Source organism: Lampetra fluviatilis, chromosome 71 (assembly GCF_964198595.1).
Source record: "Lampetra fluviatilis chromosome 71, kcLamFluv1.1, whole genome shotgun sequence".
Lineage (NCBI taxonomy): Eukaryota > Metazoa > Chordata > Hyperoartia > Petromyzontiformes > Petromyzontidae > Lampetra > Lampetra fluviatilis.
Genome location: NC_136345.1, coordinates 3,240,017 through 3,262,516, shown reverse-complemented (window position 1 = coordinate 3,262,516; position 22,500 = coordinate 3,240,017). Strand labels below are relative to the sequence as shown.

At 52.4% G+C, this 22,500-nt stretch overlaps 1 protein-coding gene across 1 annotated transcript in view; it reads right to left on the bottom strand.

The window, feature by feature from the left end:
* The window catches only part of LOC144952951 (sodium- and chloride-dependent GABA transporter 1-like), a 71,291-nt gene that overhangs the window by 43,701 nt on the left and 5,090 nt on the right, over positions 1 to 22,500 (bottom strand). The window contains 4 exon segments of the mRNA XM_078883438.1: positions 1,466 to 1,627; positions 2,627 to 2,731; positions 3,503 to 3,669; positions 20,074 to 20,245. Of these exon segments, the coding sequence (XP_078739564.1) occupies positions 1,466 to 1,627; positions 2,627 to 2,731; positions 3,503 to 3,669; positions 20,074 to 20,245 (606 nt within the window).

Here is a 22,500-nt window from a genome sequence, read left to right as displayed (position 1 = left end):
ACATACACAGAGATACACACACAGAGACACACACAGACACACACACAGAGACACACACAGAGACACACACAGAGACACACACAGAGACACACACAGACACACACAGAGAGACACACACAGAGAGACACACACAGAGAGACACACAGAGACACACACAGAGATACACACACAGAGATACACACACAGAGACACACACAGATACACACACAGACACACACAGAGACACACACAGAAACTCTATACAACATTCCCCCCCTACACGCCTACCACACCCCCTTCTCCTCACCTCCATCGCACAGAGCGCCGATCCAGTCGAGGTGGTGTCGTCATCGTAGCCAAACTCGTAGAGTAGTTCCCTAAGCTCTACTTCCTTAACCTCCAGTTCCACCCCCTCCACAAAGACTCTATACAACATTCCCCCACCACCCACCCCCCCACCCCCTTCCCCTCACCTCCATCGCACAGAGCGCCGATCCGGTCGAGGTGGTGTCACCATCGTAGCTAAACTAGTAGAGAAGTTCCCTAAGCTCTACTTCCTTAACCTCCAGTTCCACCCCCTCCACAGAAACTCTATACAACATTCCGCCCCCCCTACCCGCCTACCACGCCCCCTTCTCCTCACCTCCATCGCGCAGAGCGCCGATCCGGTCGAGGTGGTGTCACCATCGTAGCTAAACTAGTAGAGAAGTTCCCTAAGCTCTACTTCCTTAACCTCCAGTTCCACCCCCTCCACAGAAACTCTATACAACATTCCGCCCCCCCCCACCCGCCTACCACGCCCCCTTCTCCTCACCTCCATCGCGCAGAGCGCCGATCCGGTCGAGGTGGTGTCACCATCGTAGCTAAACTCGTAGAGAAGTTCCCTAAGCTCTACTTCCTTAACCTCCAGTTCCACCCCCTCCACGGAAGCTCTATACAACATTCCCCCACCACCCACCCCCCCCACCCCCTTCCCCTCACCTCCATCGCGCAGAGCGCCGATCCGGTCGAGGTGGTGTCACCATCGTAGCTAAACTAGTAGAGAAGTTCCCTAAGCTCTACTTCCTTAACCTCCAGTTCCACCCCCTCCACAGAAACTCTATACAACATTCCGCCCCCTACCCGCCTACCACGCCCCCTTCCCCTCATCTCCATCGCGCAGAGCCCCGATCCAGACGAGGTGGTGTCACCATCGTAGCCAAACTCGTAGAGCAGTTCCCTAAGCTCTACTTCCTTAACCTCCAGTTCCACCCCCTCCACAGAAACTCTATACAACATTCCCCCACCACCCACCCCCCCCACCCCCTTCCCCTCACCTCCATCGCGCAGAGCGCCGATCCGGTCGAGGTGGTGTCACCATCGTAGCTAAACTAGTAGAGAAGTTCCCTAAGCTCTACTTCCTTAACCTCCAGTTCCACCCCCTCCACGGAAGCTCTATACAACATTCCGCCCCCCCTACCCGCCTACCACGCCCCCTTCTCCTCACCTCCATCGCGCAGAGCGCCGATCCGGTGATGACCGGGGTGCCGTCGCTGTCGTATCCAAACTCGGAGAGTAGTTCCCTGATCTCCAGTTCCACCAGCTCCAACATCTCCTGGTCAACCTGGTCGGCCTTGTTCACAAACACCACCACGTGTTCGATGCCAATCTGTGTGCCGGAAGCAGAGATGCACGCACGCACGCACACACACACAGAGAGGGAGGGAGAAATGTTCAATCTCTCTCGCCTAGTGCCGAGGGATGTGTAGACGTTTATAGAACGCACTGTACGCGCGTGGGTACTGGTGTGTGTGCGTGTGTGTGTCTGGTATCAGCGGTGTCAAGATCGGCCTCAGTGGAGGAGGAGGCTCGTGAAGGACGCTACTGGGCAGTTGGAGGCAGTCGCCCTCCAACAACAACGGAGGGCGGAGGAGCGACGCTCACAACAACGAGCGGAGCGCCGGGTGGCTAAAGCACAGCAAGTTGGCACAGTAGGGGGCACAGGTGGTGCATCAGCCAGTCATCTCGGTCATCTCGGTCAGTCGACCCGTGGCACCTGCTGGGTCTGCCCCGTGACCTCCTCATGCACCTAGCCTGGCACAGCAGTACAACCCATGGCACCTGCTGGGTCTGCCCCGAGACCTCCTGCCAGCGGGCGTTCGACACTTCACGTGGCAGCCTCAAGGTGCACGTGGCCTGGCACAAGCGTCGTGGTGACGTCACCGCCACTTAGTGGCGAATGGCGGTTGTTGTTGCTGTCTGTGTGTGTGCGTGCGCGTGCGTGTGTGCGTACTGGTGTGTGTGTGTGTGTGCGTGTGTGTGCGTGTGTGTACTGGTGTGTGTGTGTGTGCGTGCGTGTGTGCGTACTGGTGTGCGTGCGTCTGTGTGCGTGTGTGTACTGGTGTGTGTGTGCGTGCGTGTGTACTGGTGTGCGTGCGTCTGTGTGCGTGCGTGTGTGCGTGTGTGTACTGGTGTGTGTGTGTGTGCGTGTGTACTGGTGTGCGTGCGTCTGTGTGCGTGTGTGTGTGCGTGTGTGTACTGGTGTGTGTGTGCGTGCGTGTGTACTGGTGTGCGTGCGTCTGTGTGCGTGCGTGTGTGCGTGTGTGTACTGGTGTGTGTGTGTGCGCGTGCATGTGTCTGTGCGTGTGTCCGCGTGGCCGTACTTCACCTGCTTGGCGAGTAGCAGGTGTTCCCGCGTCTGAGGCATCTGTCCGTCGGTGGCGGCCACCACGAGGATGCAGCCGTCCATCTGCGCCGTGCCCGTTATCATGTTCTGCGTGGACACGGCGGGCGGGCGGGTGGGAACAAACCCAGGGGTCGCGACGCAAAGCGGGGCGAGCCGAGGGAGCGGGATTGAGGGGGGGGACAACAAACACGACCAGAACGGAACTACGACAGAAACGGAACCACGACCGAAACGGAACCACGACAGAAACGGAACTACGACAGAAACGGAACTACGACAGAAACGGAACTACGACAGAAACGGAACCACGACCGAAACGGAACCACGACAGAAACGGAACTACGACAGAAACGGAACCACGACCCAAACGGAACTACGACAGAAACGGAACCACGACCGAAACGGAACCACGACAGAAACGGAACCACGACCCAAACGGAACTACGACAGAAACGGAACCACGACCGAAACGGAACCACGACCGAAACGGAACCACGACAGAAACGGAACCACGACCGAAACGGAACCACGACAGAAACGGAACCACGACCCAAACGGAACTACGACAGAAACGGAACTACGACAGAAACGGAACCACGACCGAAACGGAACCACGACAGAAACGGAACCACGACAGAAACGGAACCACGACAGAAACGGAACTACGACAGAAACGGAACTACGACAGAAACGGAACTACGACTGAAACGGAACTACGACAGAAACGGAACCACGACCGAAACGGAACCACGACAGAAACGGAACCACGACTGAAACGGAACTACGACTGGAACGGAACTACGACCGAAACAACAACCAGGAGTCTCTACCAGGAGTAGTCTCTACCAGGAGTCCCACCTTGACGTAGTCCGCGTGCCCCGGGCAGTCCGTGTGAGCGTAGTGGCGTGACGCGGTGGAGTACTCCACGTGCGACGCGTTGATGGTGATGCCCCGGGCCTTCTCCTCCGGAGCGTTGTCAATCTCCTCGTACTTCTTGAAGCGCGCCGCTCCCGACTCAGCCAGCACTGCGGGGTAGAGTGGGGGGGGGGGGGGTAGAGTGGGGGGTAGAGTGGGGGGTAGAGTGGGGGGTAGAGTGGGGGGGGGTAGAGTGGGGGGGGGTAGAGTGGGGGGTAGAGTGGGGGGGGGGGTAGAGTGGGGGGGTAGAGTGGGGGGTAGAGTGGGGGGGGGAGGGTAGAGTGGGGGGGCATGGGTAGTAGTGAGTCTATGGGTCTCTCTGTGGGGAGTTTATCGGTCTCTGAGTGGTGAGTCTGTGGGTCTCTGAGTGGTGAGTCTGTGGGTCTCTGAGTGGTGAGTCTGTGGGTCTCTGTGTGGTGAGTCTGTGGGTCTCTGAGTGGTGAGTCTGTGGGTCTCTCTGTGTGGTGAGTCTGTGGGTCTCTGTGTGGTGAGTCTGTGGGTCTCTGTGTGGTGAGTCTGTGGGTCTCTGTGTGGTGAGTCTGTGAGTCTCTGTGTGGTGAGTCTGTGGGTCTCTGTGTGGTGAGTCTGTGGGTCTCTGTGTGGTGAGTCTGTGGGTCTCTCTGTGTGGTGAGTCTGTGGGTCTCTGTGTGGTGAGTCTGTGGGTCTCTGTGTGGTGAGTCTGTGGGTCTCTGTGTGGTGAGTCTGTGGGTCTCTGTGTGGTGAGTCTGTGGGTCTCTCTGTGTGGTGAGTCTGTGGGTCTCTGTGTGATGAGTCTGTGGGTCTCTGTGTGGTGAGTCTGTGGGTCTCTCTGTGTGATGAGTCTGTGGGTCTCTCTGTGTGGTGAGTCTGTGGGTCTCTCTGTGTGGTGAGTCTGTGGGTCTCTGTGTGGTGAGTCTGTGGGTCTCTGTGTGGTGAGTCTGTGGGTCTCTGTGTGGTGAGTCTGTGGGTCTCTGTGTGATGAGTCTGTGGGTCTCTGTGTGGTGAGTCTGTGGGTCTCTGTGTGGTGAGTCTGTGGGTCTCTGTGTGGTGAGTCTGTGGGTCTCTGTGTGAGTGATGAGTCTGTGGCTGTGTGTGTGATGAGTCTGTGGCTGTGTGTGTGATGAGTCTGTGGCTGTGTGTGTGATGAGTCTGTGGCTATGTGTGTGATGAGTCTGTGGCTATGTGAGTGGTGAGTCTGTGGCTGTGTGAGTGATGAGTCTGTGGCTGTGTGTGTGATGAGTCTGTGGCTATGTGTGTGATGAGTCTGTGGCTGTGTGAGTGATGAGTCTGTGGCTGTGTGAGTGATGAGTCTGTGGCTATGTGTGTGATGAGTCTGTGGCTGTGTGTGTGGTGAGTCTGTGGCTGTGTGTGTGATGAGTCTGTGGCTGTGTGAGTGATGAGTCTGTGGCTGTGTGTGTGATGAGTCTGTGGCTGTGTGTGTGATGAGTCTGTGGCTGTGTGAGTGATGAGTCTGTGGCTGTGTGTGTGGTGAGTCTGTGGCTATGTGTGTGATGAGTCTGTGGCTGTGTGTGTGATGAGTCTGTGGCTGTGTGAGTGATGAGTCTGTGGCTGTGTGTGTGATGAGTCTGTGGCTGTGTGTGTGATGAGTCTGTGGCTGTGTGTGTGATGAGTCTGTGGCTATGTGTGTGATGAGTCTGTGGCTATGTGTGTGATGAGTCTGTGGCTATGTGAGTGATGAGTCTGTGGCTGTGTGAGTGATGAGTCTGTGGCTGTGTGAGTGATGAGTCTGTGGCTGTGTGTGTGATGAGTCTGTGGCTGTGTGAGTGATGAGTCTGTGGCTGTGTGTGTGATGAGTCTGTGGCTGTGTGAGTGATGAGTCTGTGGCTGTGTGTGTGGTGAGTCTGTGGCTGTGTGTGTGATGAGTCTGTGGCTGTGTGTGTGATGAGTCTGTGGCTGTGTGAGTGATGAGTCTGTGGCTGTGTGTGTGATGAGTCTGTGGCTGTGTGTGTGATGAGTCTGTGGCTGTGTGTGTGATGAGTCTGTGGCTATGTGTGTGATGAGTCTGTGGCTATGTGTGTGATGAGTCTGTGGCTATGTGAGTGATGAGTCTGTGGCTGTGTGAGTGATGAGTCTGTGGCTGTGTGAGTGATGAGTCTGTGGCTGTGTGAGTGATGAGTCTGTGGCTATGTGAGTGATGAGTCTGTGGCTATGTGAGTGATGAGTCTGTGGCTGTGTGAGTGATGAGTCTGTGGCTGTGTGAGTGATGAGTCTGTGGCTATGTGAGTGATGAGTCTGTGGCTGTGTGTGTGATGAGTCTGTGGCTGTGTGTGTGATGAGTCTGTGGCTGTGTGTGTGATGAGTCTGTGGCTGTGTGTGTGATGAGTCTGTGGCTATGTGTGTGATGAGTCTGTGGCTGTGTGTGTGATGAGTCTGTGGCTGTGTGTGTGATGAGTCTGTGGCTGTGTGTGTGATGAGTCTGTGGCTGTGTGTGTGATGAGTCTGTGGCTGTGTGTGTGATGAGTCTGTGGCTGTGTGAGTGATGAGTCTGTGGCTGTGTGTGTGATGAGTCTGTGGCTGTGTGTGTGATGAGTCTGTGGCTGTGTGTGTGATGAGTCTGTGGCTATGTGAGTGATGAGTCTGTGGCTGTGTGTGTGATGAGTCTGTGGCTATGTGTGTGATGAGTCTGTGGCTGTGTGTGTGATGAGTCTGTGGCTGTGTGTGTGGTGAGTCTGTGGCTATGTGAGTGATGAGTCTGTGGCTGTGTGTGTGATGAGTCTGTGGCTGTGTGAGTGATGAGTCTGTGGCTGTGTGTGTGATGAGTCTGTGGCTATGTGAGTGATGAGTCTGTGGCTATGTGTGTGATGAGTCTGTGGCTGTGTGTGTGATGAGTCTGTGGCTATGTGTGTGATGAGTCTGTGGCTGTGTGTGTGATGAGTCTGTGGCTATGTGTGTGATGAGTCTGTGGCTGTGTGTGTGATGAGTCTGTGGCTATGTGTGTGATGAGTCTGTGGCTGTGTGAGTGATGAGTCTGTGGCTGTGTGTGTGATGAGTCTGTGGCTGTGTGTGTGATGAGTCTGTGGCTATGTGTGTGATGAGTCTGTGGCTGTGTGTGTGATGAGTCTGTGGCTGTGTGTGTGATGAGTCTGTGGCTATGTGTGTGATGAGTCTGTGGCTATGTGTGTGATGAGTCTGTGGCTGTGTGAGTGATGAGTCTGTGGCTGTGTGTGTGGTGAGTCTGTGGCTATGTGTGTGATGAGTCTGTGGCTATGTGAGTGATGAGTCTGTGGCTGTGTGAGTGATGAGTCTGTGGCTGTGTGAGTGGTGAGTCTGTGGCTATGTGTGTGATGAGTCTGTGGCTATGTGTGTGTTGAGTCTGTGGCTGTGTGTGTGATGAGTCTGTGGCTGTGTGTGTGATGAGTCTGTGGCTGTGTGAGTGATGAGTCTGTGGCTGTGTGTGTGGTGAGTCTGTGGCTGTGTGTGTGATGAGTCTGTGGCTGTGTGAGTGATGAGTCTGTGGCTGTGTGTGTGATGAGTCTGTGGCTGTGTGAGTGATGAGTCTGTGGCTGTGTGTGTGATGAGTCTGTGGCTGTGTGAGTGATGAGTCTGTGGCTGTGTGTGTGATGAGTCTGTGGCTGTGTGAGTGATGAGTCTGTGGCTGTGTGTGTGATGAGTCTGTGGCTGTGTGAGTGATGAGTCTGTGGCTGTGTGTGTGGTGAGTCTGTGGCTGTGTGAGTGGTGAGTCTGTGGCTGTGTGTGTGGTGAGTCTGTGGCTATGTGTGTGATGAGTCTGTGGCTGTGTGTGTGGTGAGTCTGTGGCTGTGTGAGTGATGAGTCTGTGGCTATGTGTGTGATGAGTCTGTGGCTGTGTGAGTGATGAGTCTGTGGCTGTGTGTGTGGTGAGTCTGTGGCTGTGTGAGTGGTGAGTCTGTGGCTGTGTGTGTGGTGAGTCTGTGGCTATGTGTGTGATGAGTCTGTGGCTGTGTGTGTGGTGAGTCTGTGGCTGTGTGTGTGATGAGTCTGTGGCTGTGTGAGTGATGAGTCTGTGGCTGTGTGTGTGGTGAGTCTGTGGCTATGTGAGTGATGAGTCTGTGGCTGTGTGTGTGGTGAGTCTGTGGCTGTGTGTGTGATGAGTCTGTGGCTGTGTGTGTGATGAGTCTGTGGCTGTGTGTGTGATGAGTCTGTGGCTGTGTGAGTGATGAGTCTGTGGCTGTGTGTGTGATGAGTCTGTGGCTATGTGTGTGGTGAGTCTGTGGCTGTGTGTGTGATGAGTCTGTGGCTATGTGTGTGATGAGTCTGTGGCTGTGTGAGTGATGAGTCTGTGGCTGTGTGAGTGATGAGTCTGTGGCTGTGTGTGAGTGATGAGTCTGTGGCTGTGTGTGTGATGAGTCTGTGGCTGTGTGAGTGATGAGTCTGTGGCTGTGTGTGTGATGAGTCTGTGGCTGTGTGAGTGATGAGTCTGTGGCTATGTGAGTGATGAGTCTGTGGCTGTGTGAGTGATGAGTCTGTGGCTGTGTGTGTGATGAGTCTGTGGCTATGTGAGTGATGAGTCTGTGGCTGTGTGTGTGATGAGTCTGTGGCTGTGTGTGTGATGAGTCTGTGGCTGTGTGTGTGATGAGTCTGTGGCTATGTGAGTGATGAGTCTGTGGCTGTGTGTGTGATGAGTCTGTGGCTGTGTGTGTGATGAGTCTGTGGCTATGTGTGTGATGAGTCTGTGGCTGTGTGAGTGATGAGTCTGTGGCTGTGTGTGTGATGAGTCTGTGGCTGTGTGAGTGATGAGTCTGTGGCTGTGTGTGTGATGAGTCTGTGGCTGTGTGTGTGGTGAGTCTGTGGCTGTGTGTGTGATGAGTCTGTGGCTATGTGAGTGGTGAGTCTGTGGCTGTGTGAGTGATGAGTCTGTGGCTGTGTGAGTGATGAGTCTGTGGCTGTGTGTGTGATGAGTCTGTGGCTGTGTGAGTGATGAGTCTGTGGCTGTGTGTGTGATGAGTCTGTGGCTATGTGTGTGATGAGTCTGTGGCTATGTGAGTGATGAGTCTGTGGCTATGTGTGTGATGAGTCTGTGGCTGTGTGTGTGATGAGTCTGTGGCTATGTGAGTGATGAGTCTGTGGCTGTGTGTGTGATGAGTCTGTGGCTGTGTGAGTGATGAGTCTGTGGCTGTGTGTGTGATGAGTCTGTGGCTGTGTGTGTGATGAGTCTGTGGCTGTGTGAATGATGAGTCTGTGGCTGTGTGTGTGATGAGTCTGTGGCTGTGTGTGTGATGAGTCTGTGGCTGTGTGAGTGATGAGTCTGTGGCTGTGTGAGTGATGAGTCTGTGGCTGTGTGTGTGGTGAGTCTGTGGCTGTGTGAGTGGTGAGTCTGTGGCTGTGTGTGTGATGAGTCTGTGGCTGTGTGAGTGATGAGTCTGTGGCTGTGTGAGTGGTGAGTCTGTGGCTATGTGAGTGATGAGTCTGTGGCTGTGTGAGTGGTGAGTCTGTGGCTGTGTGTGTGGTGAGTCTGTGGCTGTGTGAGTGGTGAGTCTGTGGCTGTGTGAGTGATGAGTCTGTGGCTGTGTGTGTGATGAGTCTGTGGCTATGTGTGTGATGAGTCTGTGGCTGTGTGAGTGATGAGTCTGTGGCTGTGTGAGTGGTGAGTCTGTGGCTGTGTGTGTGATGAGTCTGTGGCTGTGTGTGTGATGAGTCTGTGGCTATGTGTGTGATGAGTCTGTGGCTGTGTGAGTGATGAGTCTGTGGCTGTGTGTGTGATGAGTCTGTGGCTGTGTGTGTGATGAGTCTGTGGCTGTGTGTGTGATGAGTCTGTGGCTGTGTGTGTGATGAGTCTGTGGCTGTGTGTGTGATGAGTCTGTGGCTGTGTGTGATGAGTCTGTGGCTGTGTGAGTGGTGAGTCTGTGGCTGTGTGTGTGATGAGTCTGTGGCTGTGTGTGTGATGAGTCTGTGGCTGTGTGTGTGATGAGTCTGTGGCTGTGTGAGTGATGAGTCTGTGGCTGTGTGTGATGAGTCTGTGGCTGTGTGTGTGATGAGTCTGTGGCTATGTGTGTGATGAGTCTGTGGCTATGTGTGTGATGAGTCTGTGGCTGTGTGTGTGATGAGTCTGTGGCTATGTGTGTGATGAGTCTGTGGCTATGTGAGTGATGAGTCTGTGGCTGTGTGTGTGATGAGTCTGTGGCTGTGTGTGTGATGGGTCTGTGGCTATGTGTGTGATGAGTCTGTGGCTGTGTGAGTGATGAGTCTGTGGCTGTGTGTGTGGTGAGTCTGTGGCTGTGTGTGTGATGGGTCTGTGGCTGTGTGAGTGGTGAGTCTGTGGCTGTGTGTGTGATGAGTCTGTGGCTGTGTGTGTGATGGGTCTGTGGCTATGTGTGTGATGAGTCTGTGGCTGTGTGAGTGATGAGTCTGTGGCTGTGTGTGTGGTGAGTCTGTGGCTGTGTGTGTGATGGGTCTGTGGCTGTGTGAGTGGTGAGTCTGTGGCTATGTGTGTGATGAGTCTGTGGCTGTGTGTGTGATGGGTCTGTGGCTGTGTGTGTGGTGAGTCTGTGGCTATGTGTGTGATGAGTCTGTGGCTGTGTGAGTGATGAGTCTGTGGCTATGTGAGTGATGAGTCTGTGGCTCTGTGAGTGATGAGTCTGTGGCTATGTGTGTGTGGTGAGTCTGTGGCTATGTGTGTGATGAGTCTGTGGCTATGTGTGTGATGAGTCTGTGGCTATGTGAGTGATGAGTCTGTGGCTGTGTGTGTGATGAGTCTGTGGCTGTGTGAGTGATGAGTCTGTGGCTGTGTGTGTGATGAGTCTGTGGCTGTGTGTGTGATGAGTCTGTGGCTGTGTGTGTGATGAGTCTGTGGCTGTGTGTGTGATGAGTCTGTGGCTGTGTGTGATGAGTCTGTGGCTGTGTGAGTGGTGAGTCTGTGGCTGTGTGTGTGATGAGTCTGTGGCTGTGTGTGTGATGAGTCTGTGGCTGTGTGTGTGATGAGTCTGTGGCTGTGTGAGTGATGAGTCTGTGGCTGTGTGTGATGAGTCTGTGGCTGTGTGTGTGATGAGTCTGTGGCTATGTGTGTGATGAGTCTGTGGCTATGTGTGTGATGAGTCTGTGGCTGTGTGTGTGATGAGTCTGTGGCTATGTGTGTGATGAGTCTGTGGCTATGTGAGTGATGAGTCTGTGGCTGTGTGTGTGATGAGTCTGTGGCTGTGTGTGTGATGAGTCTGTGGCTGTGTGTGTGATGGGTCTGTGGCTATGTGTGTGATGAGTCTGTGGCTGTGTGAGTGATGAGTCTGTGGCTGTGTGTGTGGTGAGTCTGTGGCTGTGTGTGTGATGGGTCTGTGGCTGTGTGAGTGGTGAGTCTGTGGCTGTGTGTGTGATGAGTCTGTGGCTGTGTGTGTGATGGGTCTGTGGCTATGTGTGTGATGAGTCTGTGGCTGTGTGAGTGATGAGTCTGTGGCTGTGTGTGTGGTGAGTCTGTGGCTGTGTGTGTGATGGGTCTGTGGCTGTGTGAGTGGTGAGTCTGTGGCTATGTGTGTGATGAGTCTGTGGCTGTGTGTGTGATGGGTCTGTGGCTGTGTGTGTGGTGAGTCTGTGGCTGTGTGTGTGATGAGTCTGTGGCTGTGTGTGTGGTGAGTCTGTGGCTATGTGTGTGATGAGTCTGTGGCTGTGTGTGTGGTGAGTCTGTGGCTGTGTGTGTGATGAGTCTGTGGCTGTGTGTGTGATGGGTCTGTGGCTGTGTGTGTGGTGAGTCTGTGGCTGTGTGTGTGATGGGTCTGTGGCTGTGTGTGTGGTGAGTCTGTGGCTATGTGTGTGATGAGTCTGTGGCTGTGTGTGTGGTGAGTCTGTGGCTGTGTGTGTGATGAGTCTGTGGCTGTGTGAGTGATGAGTCTGTGGCTGTGTGTGTGATGAGTCTGTGGCTGTGTGTGTGATGAGTCTGTGGCTGTGTGTGTGATGAGTCTGTGGCTATGTGTGTGATGAGTCTGTGGCTGTGTGTGTGATGAGTCTGTGGCTATGTGTGTGATGAGTCTGTGGCTGTGTGTGTGATGAGTCTGTGGCTGTGTGAGTGATGAGTCTGTGGCTGTGTGAGTGGTGAGTCTGTGGCTGTGTGTGTGATGAGTCTGTGGCTGTGTGTGTGATGAGTCTGTGGCTGTGTGTGTGATGAGTCTGTGGCTATGTGAGTGATGAGTCTGTGGCTGTGTGAGTGGTGAGTCTGTGGCTGTGTGAGTGATGAGTCTGTGGCTGTGTGAGTGATGAGTCTGTGGCTGTGTGTGTGATGAGTCTGTGGCTGTGTGTGTGATGAGTCTGTGGCTGTGTGAGTGATGAGTCTGTGGCTATGTGTGTGATGAGTCTGTGGCTGTGTGTGTGATGAGTCTGTGGCTGTGTGAGTGATGAGTCTGTGGCTGTGTGAGTGGTGAGTCTGTGGCTGTGTGAGTGATGAGTCTGTGGCTGTGTGTGTGATGAGTCTGTGGCTATGTGTGTGATGAGTCTGTGGCTGTGTGTGTGATGAGTCTGTGGCTGTGTGTGTGATGAGTCTGTGGCTGTGTGTGTGATGAGTCTGTGGCTATGTGAGTGATGAGTCTGTGGCTATGTGTGTGGTGAGTCTGTGGCTATGTGTGTGATGAGTCTGTGGCTGTGTGAGTGATGAGTCTGTGGCTATGTGAGTGATGAGTCTGTGGCTGTGTGTGTGATGAGTCTGTGGCTATGTGTGTGATGAGTCTGTGGCTGTGTGTGTGATGAGTCTGTGGCTATGTGAGTGATGAGTCTGTGGCTGTGTGAGTGATGAGTCTGTGGCTGTGTGTGTGATGAGTCTGTGGCTGTGTGTGTGATGAGTCTGTGGCTATGTGAGTGATGAGTCTGTGGCTGTGTGAGTGATGAGTCTGTGGCTGTGTGAGTGGTGAGTCTGTGGCTATGTGAGTGATGAGTCTGTGGCTATGTGAGTGATGAGTCTGTGGCTGTGTGAGTGATGAGTCTGTGGCTGTGTGAGTGATGAGTCTGTGGCTATGTGAGTGATGAGTCTGTGGCTGTGTGTGTGATGAGTCTGTGGCTGTGTGAGTGATGAGTCTGTGGCTGTGTGAGTGATGAGTCTGTGGCTGTGTGAGTGATGAGTCTGTGGCTGTGTGTGTGATGAGTCTGTGGCTGTGTGTGTGATGAGTCTGTGGCTGTGTGAGTGATGAGTCTGTGGCTGTGTGTGTGATGAGTCTGTGGCTGTGTGTGTGATGAGTCTGTGGCTATGTGAGTGATGAGTCTGTGGCTGTGTGTGTGATGAGTCTGTGGCTGTGTGAGTGATGAGTCTGTGGCTGTGTGAGTGATGAGTCTGTGGCTGTGTGTGTGATGAGTCTGTGGCTGTGTGAGTGATGAGTCTGTGGCTATGTGTGTGATGAGTCTGTGGCTGTGTGAGTGATGAGTCTGTGGCTGTGTGAGTGATGAGTCTGTGGCTGTGTGTGTGATGAGTCTGTGGCTATGTGTGTGATGAGTCTGTGGCTGTGTGAGTGATGAGTCTGTGGCTGTGTGAGTGGTGAGTCTGTGGCTGTGTGAGTGATGAGTCTGTGGCTATGTGAGTGATGAGTCTGTGGCTATGTGAGTGATGAGTCTGTGGCTATGTGTGTGATGAGTCTGTGGCTATGTGAGTGATGAGTCTGTGGCTATGTGAGTGATGAGTCTGTGGCTGTGTGAGTGATGAGTCTGTGGCTGTGTGTGTGATGAGTCTGTGGCTATGTGAGTGATGAGTCTGTGGCTATGTGAGTGATGAGTCTGTGGCTGTGTGAGTGATGAGTCTGTGGCTGTGTGTGTGATGAGTCTGTGGCTATGTGAGTGATGAGTCTGTGGCTATGTGAGTGATGAGTCTGTGGCTATGTGTGTGATGAGTCTGTGGCTGTGTGAGTGATGAGTCTGTGGCTGTGTGTGTGATGAGTCTGTGGCTATGTGAGTGATGAGTCTGTGGCTATGTGTGAGTGATGAGTCTGTGGCTGTGTGAGTGATGAGTCTGTGGCTATGTGTGAGTGATGAGTCTGTGGCTGTGTGTGTGATGAGTCTGTGGCTATGTGTGTGATGAGTCTGTGGCTGTGTGTGTGATGAGTCTGTGGCTGTGTGTGTGATGAGTCTGTGGCTGTGTGTGATGAGTCTGTGGCTGTGTGTGTGATGAGTCTGTGGCTATGTGAGTGATGAGTCTGTGGCTGTGTGAGTGATGAGTCTGTGGCTGTGTGTGTGATGAGTCTGTGGCTATGTGAGTGATGAGTCTGTGGCTGTGTGTGTGATGAGTCTGTGGCTATGTGAGTGATGAGTCTGTGGCTGTGTGTGTGATGAGTCTGTGGCTGTGTGAGTGATGAGTCTGTGGCTGTGTGTGTGATGAGTCTGTGGCTATGTGAGTGATGAGTCTGTGGCTATGTGTGTGATGAGTCTGTGGCTGTGTGTGTGATGAGTCTGTGGCTATGTGAGTGATGAGTCTGTGTGTGTGATGAGTCTGTGGCTATGTGTGTGATGAGTCTGTGGCTGTGTGTGTGATGAGTCTGTGGCTGTGTGTGTGATGAGTCTGTGGCTATGTGTGTGATGAGTCTGTGGCTGTGTGTGTGATGAGTCTGTGGCTGTGTGTGTGATGAGTCTGTGGCTGTGTGTGTGATGAGTCTGTGGCTGTGTGTGTGATGAGTCTGTGGCTGTGTGAGTGATGAGTCTGTGGCTGTGTGAGTGGTGAGTCTGTGGCTGTGTGTGTGATGAGTCTGTGGCTGTGTGTGTGATGAGTCTGTGGCTGTGTGTGTGATGAGTCTGTGGCTGTGTGTGTGATGAGTCTGTGGCTGTGTGAGTGATGAGTCTGTGGTGTGTGATGAGTCTGTGGCTGTGTGTGTGATGAGTCTGTGGCTGTGTGAGTGATGAGTCTGTGGCTATGTGTGTGATGAGTCTGTGGCTGTGTGTGTGATGAGTCTGTGGCTGTGTGTGTGATGAGTCTGTGGCTGTGTGAGTGATGAGTCTGTGGCTGTGTGAGTGATGAGTCTGTGGCTGTGTGTGTGATGAGTCTGTGGCTGTGTGAGTGATGAGTCTGTGGCTGTGTGAGTGATGAGTCTGTGGCTGTGTGTGTGATGAGTCTGTGGCTGTGTGTGTGATGAGTCTGTGTGTGTGATGAGTCTGTGGCTATGTGAGTGATGAGTCTGTGGCTCTGTGAGTGGTGAGTCTGTGGCTGTGTGAGTGATGAGTCTGTGGCTGTGTGAGTGATGAGTCTGTGGCTGTGTGTGTGATGAGTCTGTGGCTGTGTGAGTGATGAGTCTGTGGCTGTGTGTGTGATGAGTCTGTGGCTATGTGAGTGATGAGTCTGTGGCTGTGTGAGTGATGAGTCTGTGGCTGTGTGAGTGATGAGTCTGTGGCTCTGTGAGTGATGAGTCTGTGGCTGTGTGAGTGATGAGTCTGTGGCTGTGTGTGTGATGAGTCTGTGGCTGTGTGTGTGATGAGTCTGTGGCTATGTGAGTGATGAGTCTGTGGCTGTGTGTGTGATGAGTCTGTGGCTGTGTGTGTGATGAGTCTGTGGCTATGTGAGTGATGAGTCTGTGGCTATGTGAGTGATGAGTCTGTGGCTGTGTGTGTGATGAGTCTGTGGCTGTGTGAGTGATGAGTCTGTGGCTGTGTGAGTGATGAGTCTGTGGCTGTGTGAGTGATGAGTCTGTGGCTGTGTGAGTGATGAGTCTGTGGCTGTGTGTGTGATGAGTCTGTGGCTGTGTGTGTGATGAGTCTGTGGCTGTGTGTGTGATGAGTCTGTGGCTATGTGAGTGATGAGTCTGTGGCTGTGTGTGTGATGAGTCTGTGGCTGTGTGTGTGATGAGTCTGTGGCTATGTGAGTGATGAGTCTGTGGCTATGTGAGTGATGAGTCTGTGGCTATGTGTGTGATGAGTCTGTGGCTATGTGTGTGATGAGTCTGTGGCTGTGTGAGTGATGAGTCTGTGGCTATGTGTGTGATGAGTCTGTGGCTGTGTGTGTGATGAGTCTGTGGCTATGTGAGTGATGAGTCTGTGGCTGTGTGAGTGATGAGTCTGTGGCTATGTGTGTGATGAGTCTGTGGCTGTGTGTGTGATGAGTCTGTGGCTATGTGTGTGATGAGTCTGTGGCTGTGTGAGTGATGAGTCTGTGGCTGTGTGAGTGATGAGTCTGTGGCTGTGTGTGTGATGAGTCTGTGGCTGTGTGTGTGATGAGTCTGTGGCTATGTGTGTGATGAGTCTGTGGCTATGTGAGTGATGAGTCTGTGGCTGTGTGAGTGATGAGTCTGTGGCTATGTGAGTGATGAGTCTGTGGCTATGTGAGTGATGAGTCTGTGGCTGTGTGAGTGATGAGTCTGTGGCTATGTGAGTGATGAGTCTGTGGCTGTGTGAGTGATGAGTCTGTGGCTGTGTGAGTGATGAGTCTGTGGCTGTGTGAGTGATGAGTCTGTGGCTGTGTGAGTGATGAGTCTGTGTGTGTGATGAGTCTGTGGCTGTGTGTGTGATGAGTCTGTGGCTATGTGAGTGATGAGTCTGTGGCTGTGTGAGTGGTGAGTCTGTGGCTGTGTGAGTGATGAGTCTGTGTGTGTGATGAGTCTGTGGCTATGTGAGTGATGAGTCTGTGGCTGTGTGAGTGATGAGTCTGTGGCTATGTGAGTGATGAGTCTGTGGCTATGTGAGTGATGAGTCTGTGGCTATGTGAGTGATGAGTCTGTGGCTGTGTGAGTGATGAGTCTGTGGCTATGTGTGTGATGAGTCTGTGGCTGTGTGTGTGATGAGTCTGTGTGTGTGATGAGTCTGTGGCTGTGTGTGTGATGAGTCTGTGGCTGTGTGTGTGATGAGTCTGTGGCTGTGTGTGTGATGAGTCTGTGGCTGTGTGTGTGATGAGTCTGTGGCTGTGTGTGTGATGAGTCTGTGGCTGTGTGAGTGGTGAGTCTGTGGCTATGTGTGTGATGAGTCTGTGGCTGTGTGTGTGATGAGTCTGTGGCTGTGTGTGTGATGAGTCTGTGGCTGTGTGTGTGATGCGTCTGTGGCTGTGTGAGTGGTGAGTCTGTGGCTGTGTGAGTGATGAGTCTGTGGCTGTGTGTGTGATGAGTCTGTGGCTGTGTGTGTGGTGAGTCTGTGGCTGTGTGTGTGATGAGTCTGTGGCTGTGTGTGTGATGAGTCTGTGGCTATGTGTGTGGTGAGTCTGTGGCTATGTGTGTGATGAGTCTGTGGCTGTGTGAGTGGTGAGTCTGTGGCTGTGTGTGTGGTGAGTCTGTGGCTATGTGAGTGATGAGTCTGTGGCTGTGTGTGTGATGAGTCTGTGGCTGTGTGTGTGGTGAGTCTGTGGCTATGTGTGTGATGAGTCTGTGGCTGTGTGAGTGGTGAGTCTGTGGCTGTGTGTGTGATGAGTCTGTGGCTGTGTGTGTGGTGAGTCTGTGGCTGTGTGAGTGATGAGTCTGTGGCTGTGTGAGTGGTGAGTCTGTGGCTATGTGTGTGATGAGTCTGTGGCTGTGTGAGTGATGAGTCTGTGGCTATGTGTGTGATGAGTCTGTGGCTGTGTGTGTGGTGAGTCTGTGGCTGTGTGTGTGATGAGTCTGTGGCTGTGTGTGTGATGAGTCTGTGGCTGTGTGTGTGATGAGTCTGTGGCTGTGTGAGTGATGAGTCTGTGGCTGTGTGTGTGATGAGTCTGTGGCTGTGTGAGTGATGAGTCTGTGGCTGTGTGAGTGATGAGTCTGTGGCTGTGTGAGTGATGAGTCTGTGGCTATGTGTGTGATGAGTCTGTGGCTGTGTGAGTGATGAGTCTGTGGCTGTGTGTGTGATGAGTCTGTGGCTGTGTGTGTGATGAGTCTGTGGCTATGTGTGTGATGAGTCTGTGGCTGTGTGTGTGATGAGTCTGTGGCTGTGTGTGTGATGAGTCTGTGGCTATGTGAGTGGTGAGTATGTGGCTGTGTGAGTGATGAGTCTGTGGCTATGTGTGTGATGAGTCTGTGGCTATGTGAGTGGTGAGTATGTGGCTATGTGTGTGATGAGTCTGTGGCTGTGTGTGTGATGAGTCTGTGGCTGTGTGAGTGATGAGTCTGTGGCTATGTGTGTGATGAGTCTGTGGCTGTGTGTGTGATGAGTCTGTGGCTGTGTGTGTGATGAGTCTGTGGCTGTGTGAGTGATGAGTCTGTGGCTATGTGTGTGATGAGTCTGTGGCTGTGTGTGTGATGAGTCTGTGGCTGTGTGAGTGATGAGTATGTGGCTATGTGTGTGATGAGTCTGTGGCTGTGTGTGTGATGAGTCTGTGGCTGTGTGTGTGATGAGTCTGTGGCTGTGTGTGTGATGAGTCTGTGGCTATGTGTGTGATGAGTCTGTGGCTGTGTGTGTGATGAGTCTGTGGCTATGTGTGTGATGAGTCTGTGGCTATGTGAGTGATGAGTCTGTGGCTATGTGTGTGATGAGTCTGTGGCTGTGTGAGTGATGAGTCTGTGGCTGTGTGAGTGATGAGTCTGTGGCTATGTGTGTGATGAGTCTGTGGCTATGTGAGTGATGAGTCTGTGGCTATGTGTGTGATGAGTCTGTGGCTGTGTGTGTGATGAGTCTGTGGCTGTGTGAGTGATGAGTCTGTGGCTGTGTGTGTGATGAGTCTATGGGTCTCTGTGTGGTGAGTCTGTGGGTCTCTGTGTGGTGAGTCTATGGGTCTCTGTGTGGTGAGTCTATGGGTCTCTGTGTGGTGAGTCTGTGGGTCTCTGTGTGGTGAGTCTATGGGTCTCTGTGTGGTGAGTCTATGGGTCTCTGTGTGGTGAGTCTATGGGTCTCTGAGTGGTGAGTCTGTGGGTCTCTGTGTGGTGAGTCTATGGGTCTCTGTGTGGTGAGTCTATGGGTCTCTGTGTGGTGAGTCTATGTGTCTCTCTGTGTGACGAGTCTGTGTGTGTGGCACATTAGGAATGGATCACTCTTTTAATTGTATCCTTGTGCAGCAAGGGAGTCAAGTGTGGTTCTGTGAAGGTCCTGGTGCGCTGTGCAGTGCATCAACGCACGTGTACAGGAGGAAGTGATGACTGAGTCGGGCCTGTAGGTGGCTGGCAGGGTTATCGAATGAGCGCGCGTGTGAACCAGCCACGTGGCTAATGGCGTCTCGGAAGAATTGCTGCGTGTCGCACGCGCGCTGTTGCATTCTACGCGTAAAGGACACCCCCCCCAAAGGTTGTTTTTGATCGTTACATAAATGTTCTAGACTTGTTCTAGACTTTACGCTTGGCTTTGAATTGTTCGCTTGTGATTATGTGCAATTAGAGGCGTTTTAGCAACTGCGCATTGCAAAGGGATGACGCACTGCAATCAGTTACTGTCATTGTAATTCTCTAACTCTCATACTGTCTAGTCTATAACCACACTACTATACACTACACTATACACTACACTACTATACACTACACTACTATACACTACACTACTATACACTATACACTACTATACACTACACTACTATACACTACACTACTATACACTACACTACTATACACTATACACTACTATACACTACACTACTATACACTACACTACTATACACTATACACTACACTACTATACACTACACTACTATACACTACACTACTATACACTACACTATACACTACACTACCATACACTACACTACTATACACTACACTACTATACACTACACTATACACTACACTACTATACACTACACTACTATACACTACACTATACACTACACTATACACTACACTACTATACACTACACTACTATACACTACACTACTATACACTATACACTACACTATACACTACACTATACACTACACTACTATACACTACACTATACACTACACTACTATACACTACACTACTATACACTACACTACTATACACTACACTACTATACACTATACACTACACTCTAGTCTATAACCATGCCCATGTGCCCAGAGTATGACTACTTGCAATGCTATTGAGAATAGAACACGTGTAAAGTAGCAAGGTGTACAATGGCGAGATACAGTACGTATACTGTACACACACAGTACATATAATGGGTGTAATATACCGATGTAAGTATAGATAGGCATACAGCTTAGGATTAAAGTAATAGTCGAACAGTGATGTGCAAATGTGATTGTTAAAGACAAGGATGAATTCTAGATTTGAAGCTTTCGTGACTGCAAGGAATCATCTTCTTAGGTTTTTTCGGTAAAGTCACGTAGAAAGTAAAATAAAATAAACACAACACAAGTCTCCGTCATCATCCCACCTGATGACGGAGACTTGTGCTGCCACCGAAACGTCGTGATTTTTGTTTTTATTTAAATTTTACTTTCTACGTGACTTTACCGAAAAAACCTACGAAAAAGACAAGGATGGTTTATAAGTAGTAGACTTGGGTTCAAGAGAAAGGGTTCAAGAGTAACCGCACGTGTAAGCCAGCGACATGCTTAATGGCGTCTCGAAAGAATTTCTGCGTGTAAACGCACGCGCTGTTGCATTTCACAGAGTGACGGTGCTGCACTTCGCAAGATTAACATCAACCACAATCAATCAATGTGCTTGCCCTCAATTTGGAGCACCTGTCCACTCACTCTCCCTCTCTCTCCGCGTGTGTGCGGTGAGCCCACGTCTCCCTCTCTCCCTCCCTCCCTCTCCCTCTCTCTCGCCCCGCTCACCCTTGGTGATGGCGGCGGTGAGCGTGGTCTTGCCGTGGTCCACGTGGCCGATGGTGCCGATGTTGACGTGCGGTCGGTCGCGAACGAACGTTCGCTTGGCCTCCGCCGCGTACCCCCTCGACGACGACACCTGGCAGCCACCGGCTACGCCGAGAAGGGCACGTGGCGGCGTCTACAATGCCGGGTGAGGGGGGTGGACTGTGGTTATAGACTCTTGGTAGAGACTACTCCTGGTAGAGACTACTCCTGGTAGAGACTACCCCTAGACTCCTGGTAGAGACTACCCCTAGACTCCTGGTAGAGACTACCCCTAGACTCCTGGTAGAGACTACCTCTAGACTCCTGGTAGAGACTACCCCTAGACTCCTGGTAGAGACTACCCCTAGACTCCTGGTAAAGACTACCCCTAGACTCCTGGTAGAGACTACCCCTAGACTCCTGGTAGAGACTACCCCTAGACTCCTGGTAGAGACTACCCCTAGACTCCTGGTAGAGACTACTCCTAGACTCCTGGTAAAGACTACCCCTAGACTCCTGGTAGAGACTACCCCTAGACTCCTGGTAGAGACTACCCCTAGACTCCTGGTAGAGACTACTCCTAGACTCCTGGTAGAGACTACCCCTAGACTCCTGGCAGAGACTACCCCTAGACTCCTGGTAGAGACTACTCCTAGACTCCTGGTAGAGACTACTCCTAGACTCCTGGTAGAGACTACCCCTAGACTCCTGGTAGAGACTACCCCTAGACTCCTGGTAGAGACTACCCCTAGACTCCTGGCAGAGACTACCCCTAGACTCCTGGTAGAGACTACCCCTAGACTCCTGGTAGAGACTACCCCTAGACTCCTGGTAGAGACTACCCCTAGACTCCTGGTAGAGACTACCCCTAGACTCCTGGTAAAGACTACCCCTAGACTCCTGGTAGAGACTACCCCTAGACTCCTGGTAGAGACTACCCCTAGACTCCTGGTAGAGACTACCCCTAGACTCCTGGTAGAGACTACCCCTAGACTCCTGGTAGAGACTACTCCTAGACTCCTGGTAAAGACTACCCCTAGACTCCTGGTAGAGACTACCCCTAGACTCCTGGTAGAGACTACCCCTAGACTCCTGGTAGAGACTACCCCTAGACTCCTGGTAGAGACTACTCCTAGACTCCTGGTAGAGACTACCCCTAGACTCCTGGCAGAGACTACCCCTAGACTCCTGGTAGAGACTACTCCTAGACTCCTGGTAGAGACTACTCCTAGACTCCTGGTAGAGACTACCCCTAGACTCCTGGTAGAGACTACCCCTAGACTCCTGGTAGAGACTACCCCTAGACTCCTGGCAGAGACTACCCCTAGACTCCTGGTAGAGACTACTCCTGGTAGAGACTACCCCTAGACTCCTGGTAGAGACTACCCCTAGACTCCTGGTAGAGACTACCCCTAGACTCCTGGTAGAGACTACCCCTAGACTCCTGGCAGAGACTACCCCTAGACTCCTGGTAGAGACTACTCCTAGACTCCTGGTAGAGACTACTCCTAGACTCCTGGTAGAGACTACCCCTAGACTCCTGGTAGAGACTACTCCTAGACTCCTGGTAAAGACTACCCCTAGACTCCTGGTAGAGACTACCCCTAGACTCCTGGTAGAGACTACCCCTAGACTCCTGGTAGAGACTACCCCTAGACTCCTGGTAGAGACTACTCCTAGACTCCTGGTAGAGACTACCCCTAGACTCCTGGTAGAGACTACCCCTAGACTCCTGGCAGAGACTACCCCTAGACTCCTGGTAGAGACTACTCCTAGACTCCTGGTAGAGACTACTCCTAGACTCCTGGTAGAGACTACCCCTAGACTCCTGGTAGAGACTACCCCTAGACTCCTGGTAGAGACTACTCCTAGACTCCTGGTAGAGACTACCCCTAGACTCCTGGTAGAGACTACCCCTAGACTCCTGGTAGAGACTACCCCTAGACTCCTGGTAGAGACTACCCCTAGACTCCTGGTAGAGACTACCCCTAGACTCCTGGTAGAGACTACCCCTAGACTCCTGGTAGAGACTACCCCTAGACTCCTGGTAGAGACTACTCCTAGACTCCTGGCAGAGACTACCCCTAGACTCCTGGCAGAGACTACCCCTAGACTCCTGGTAGAGACTACCCCTAGACTCCTGGTAGAGACTACCCCTAGACTCCTGGTAGAGACAACTCCTAGACTCCTGGTAGAGACTACCCCTAGACTCCTGGTAGAGACTACCCCTAGACTCCTGGTAGAGACTACCTCTAGACTCCTGGTAGAGACTACCCCTAGACTCCTGGTAGAGACTACTCCTAGACTCCTGGTAGAGACTACCCCTAGACTCCTGGTAGAGACTACCCCTAGACTCCTGGTAGAGACTACCTCTAGACTCCTGGTAGAGACTACCCCTAGACTCCTGGC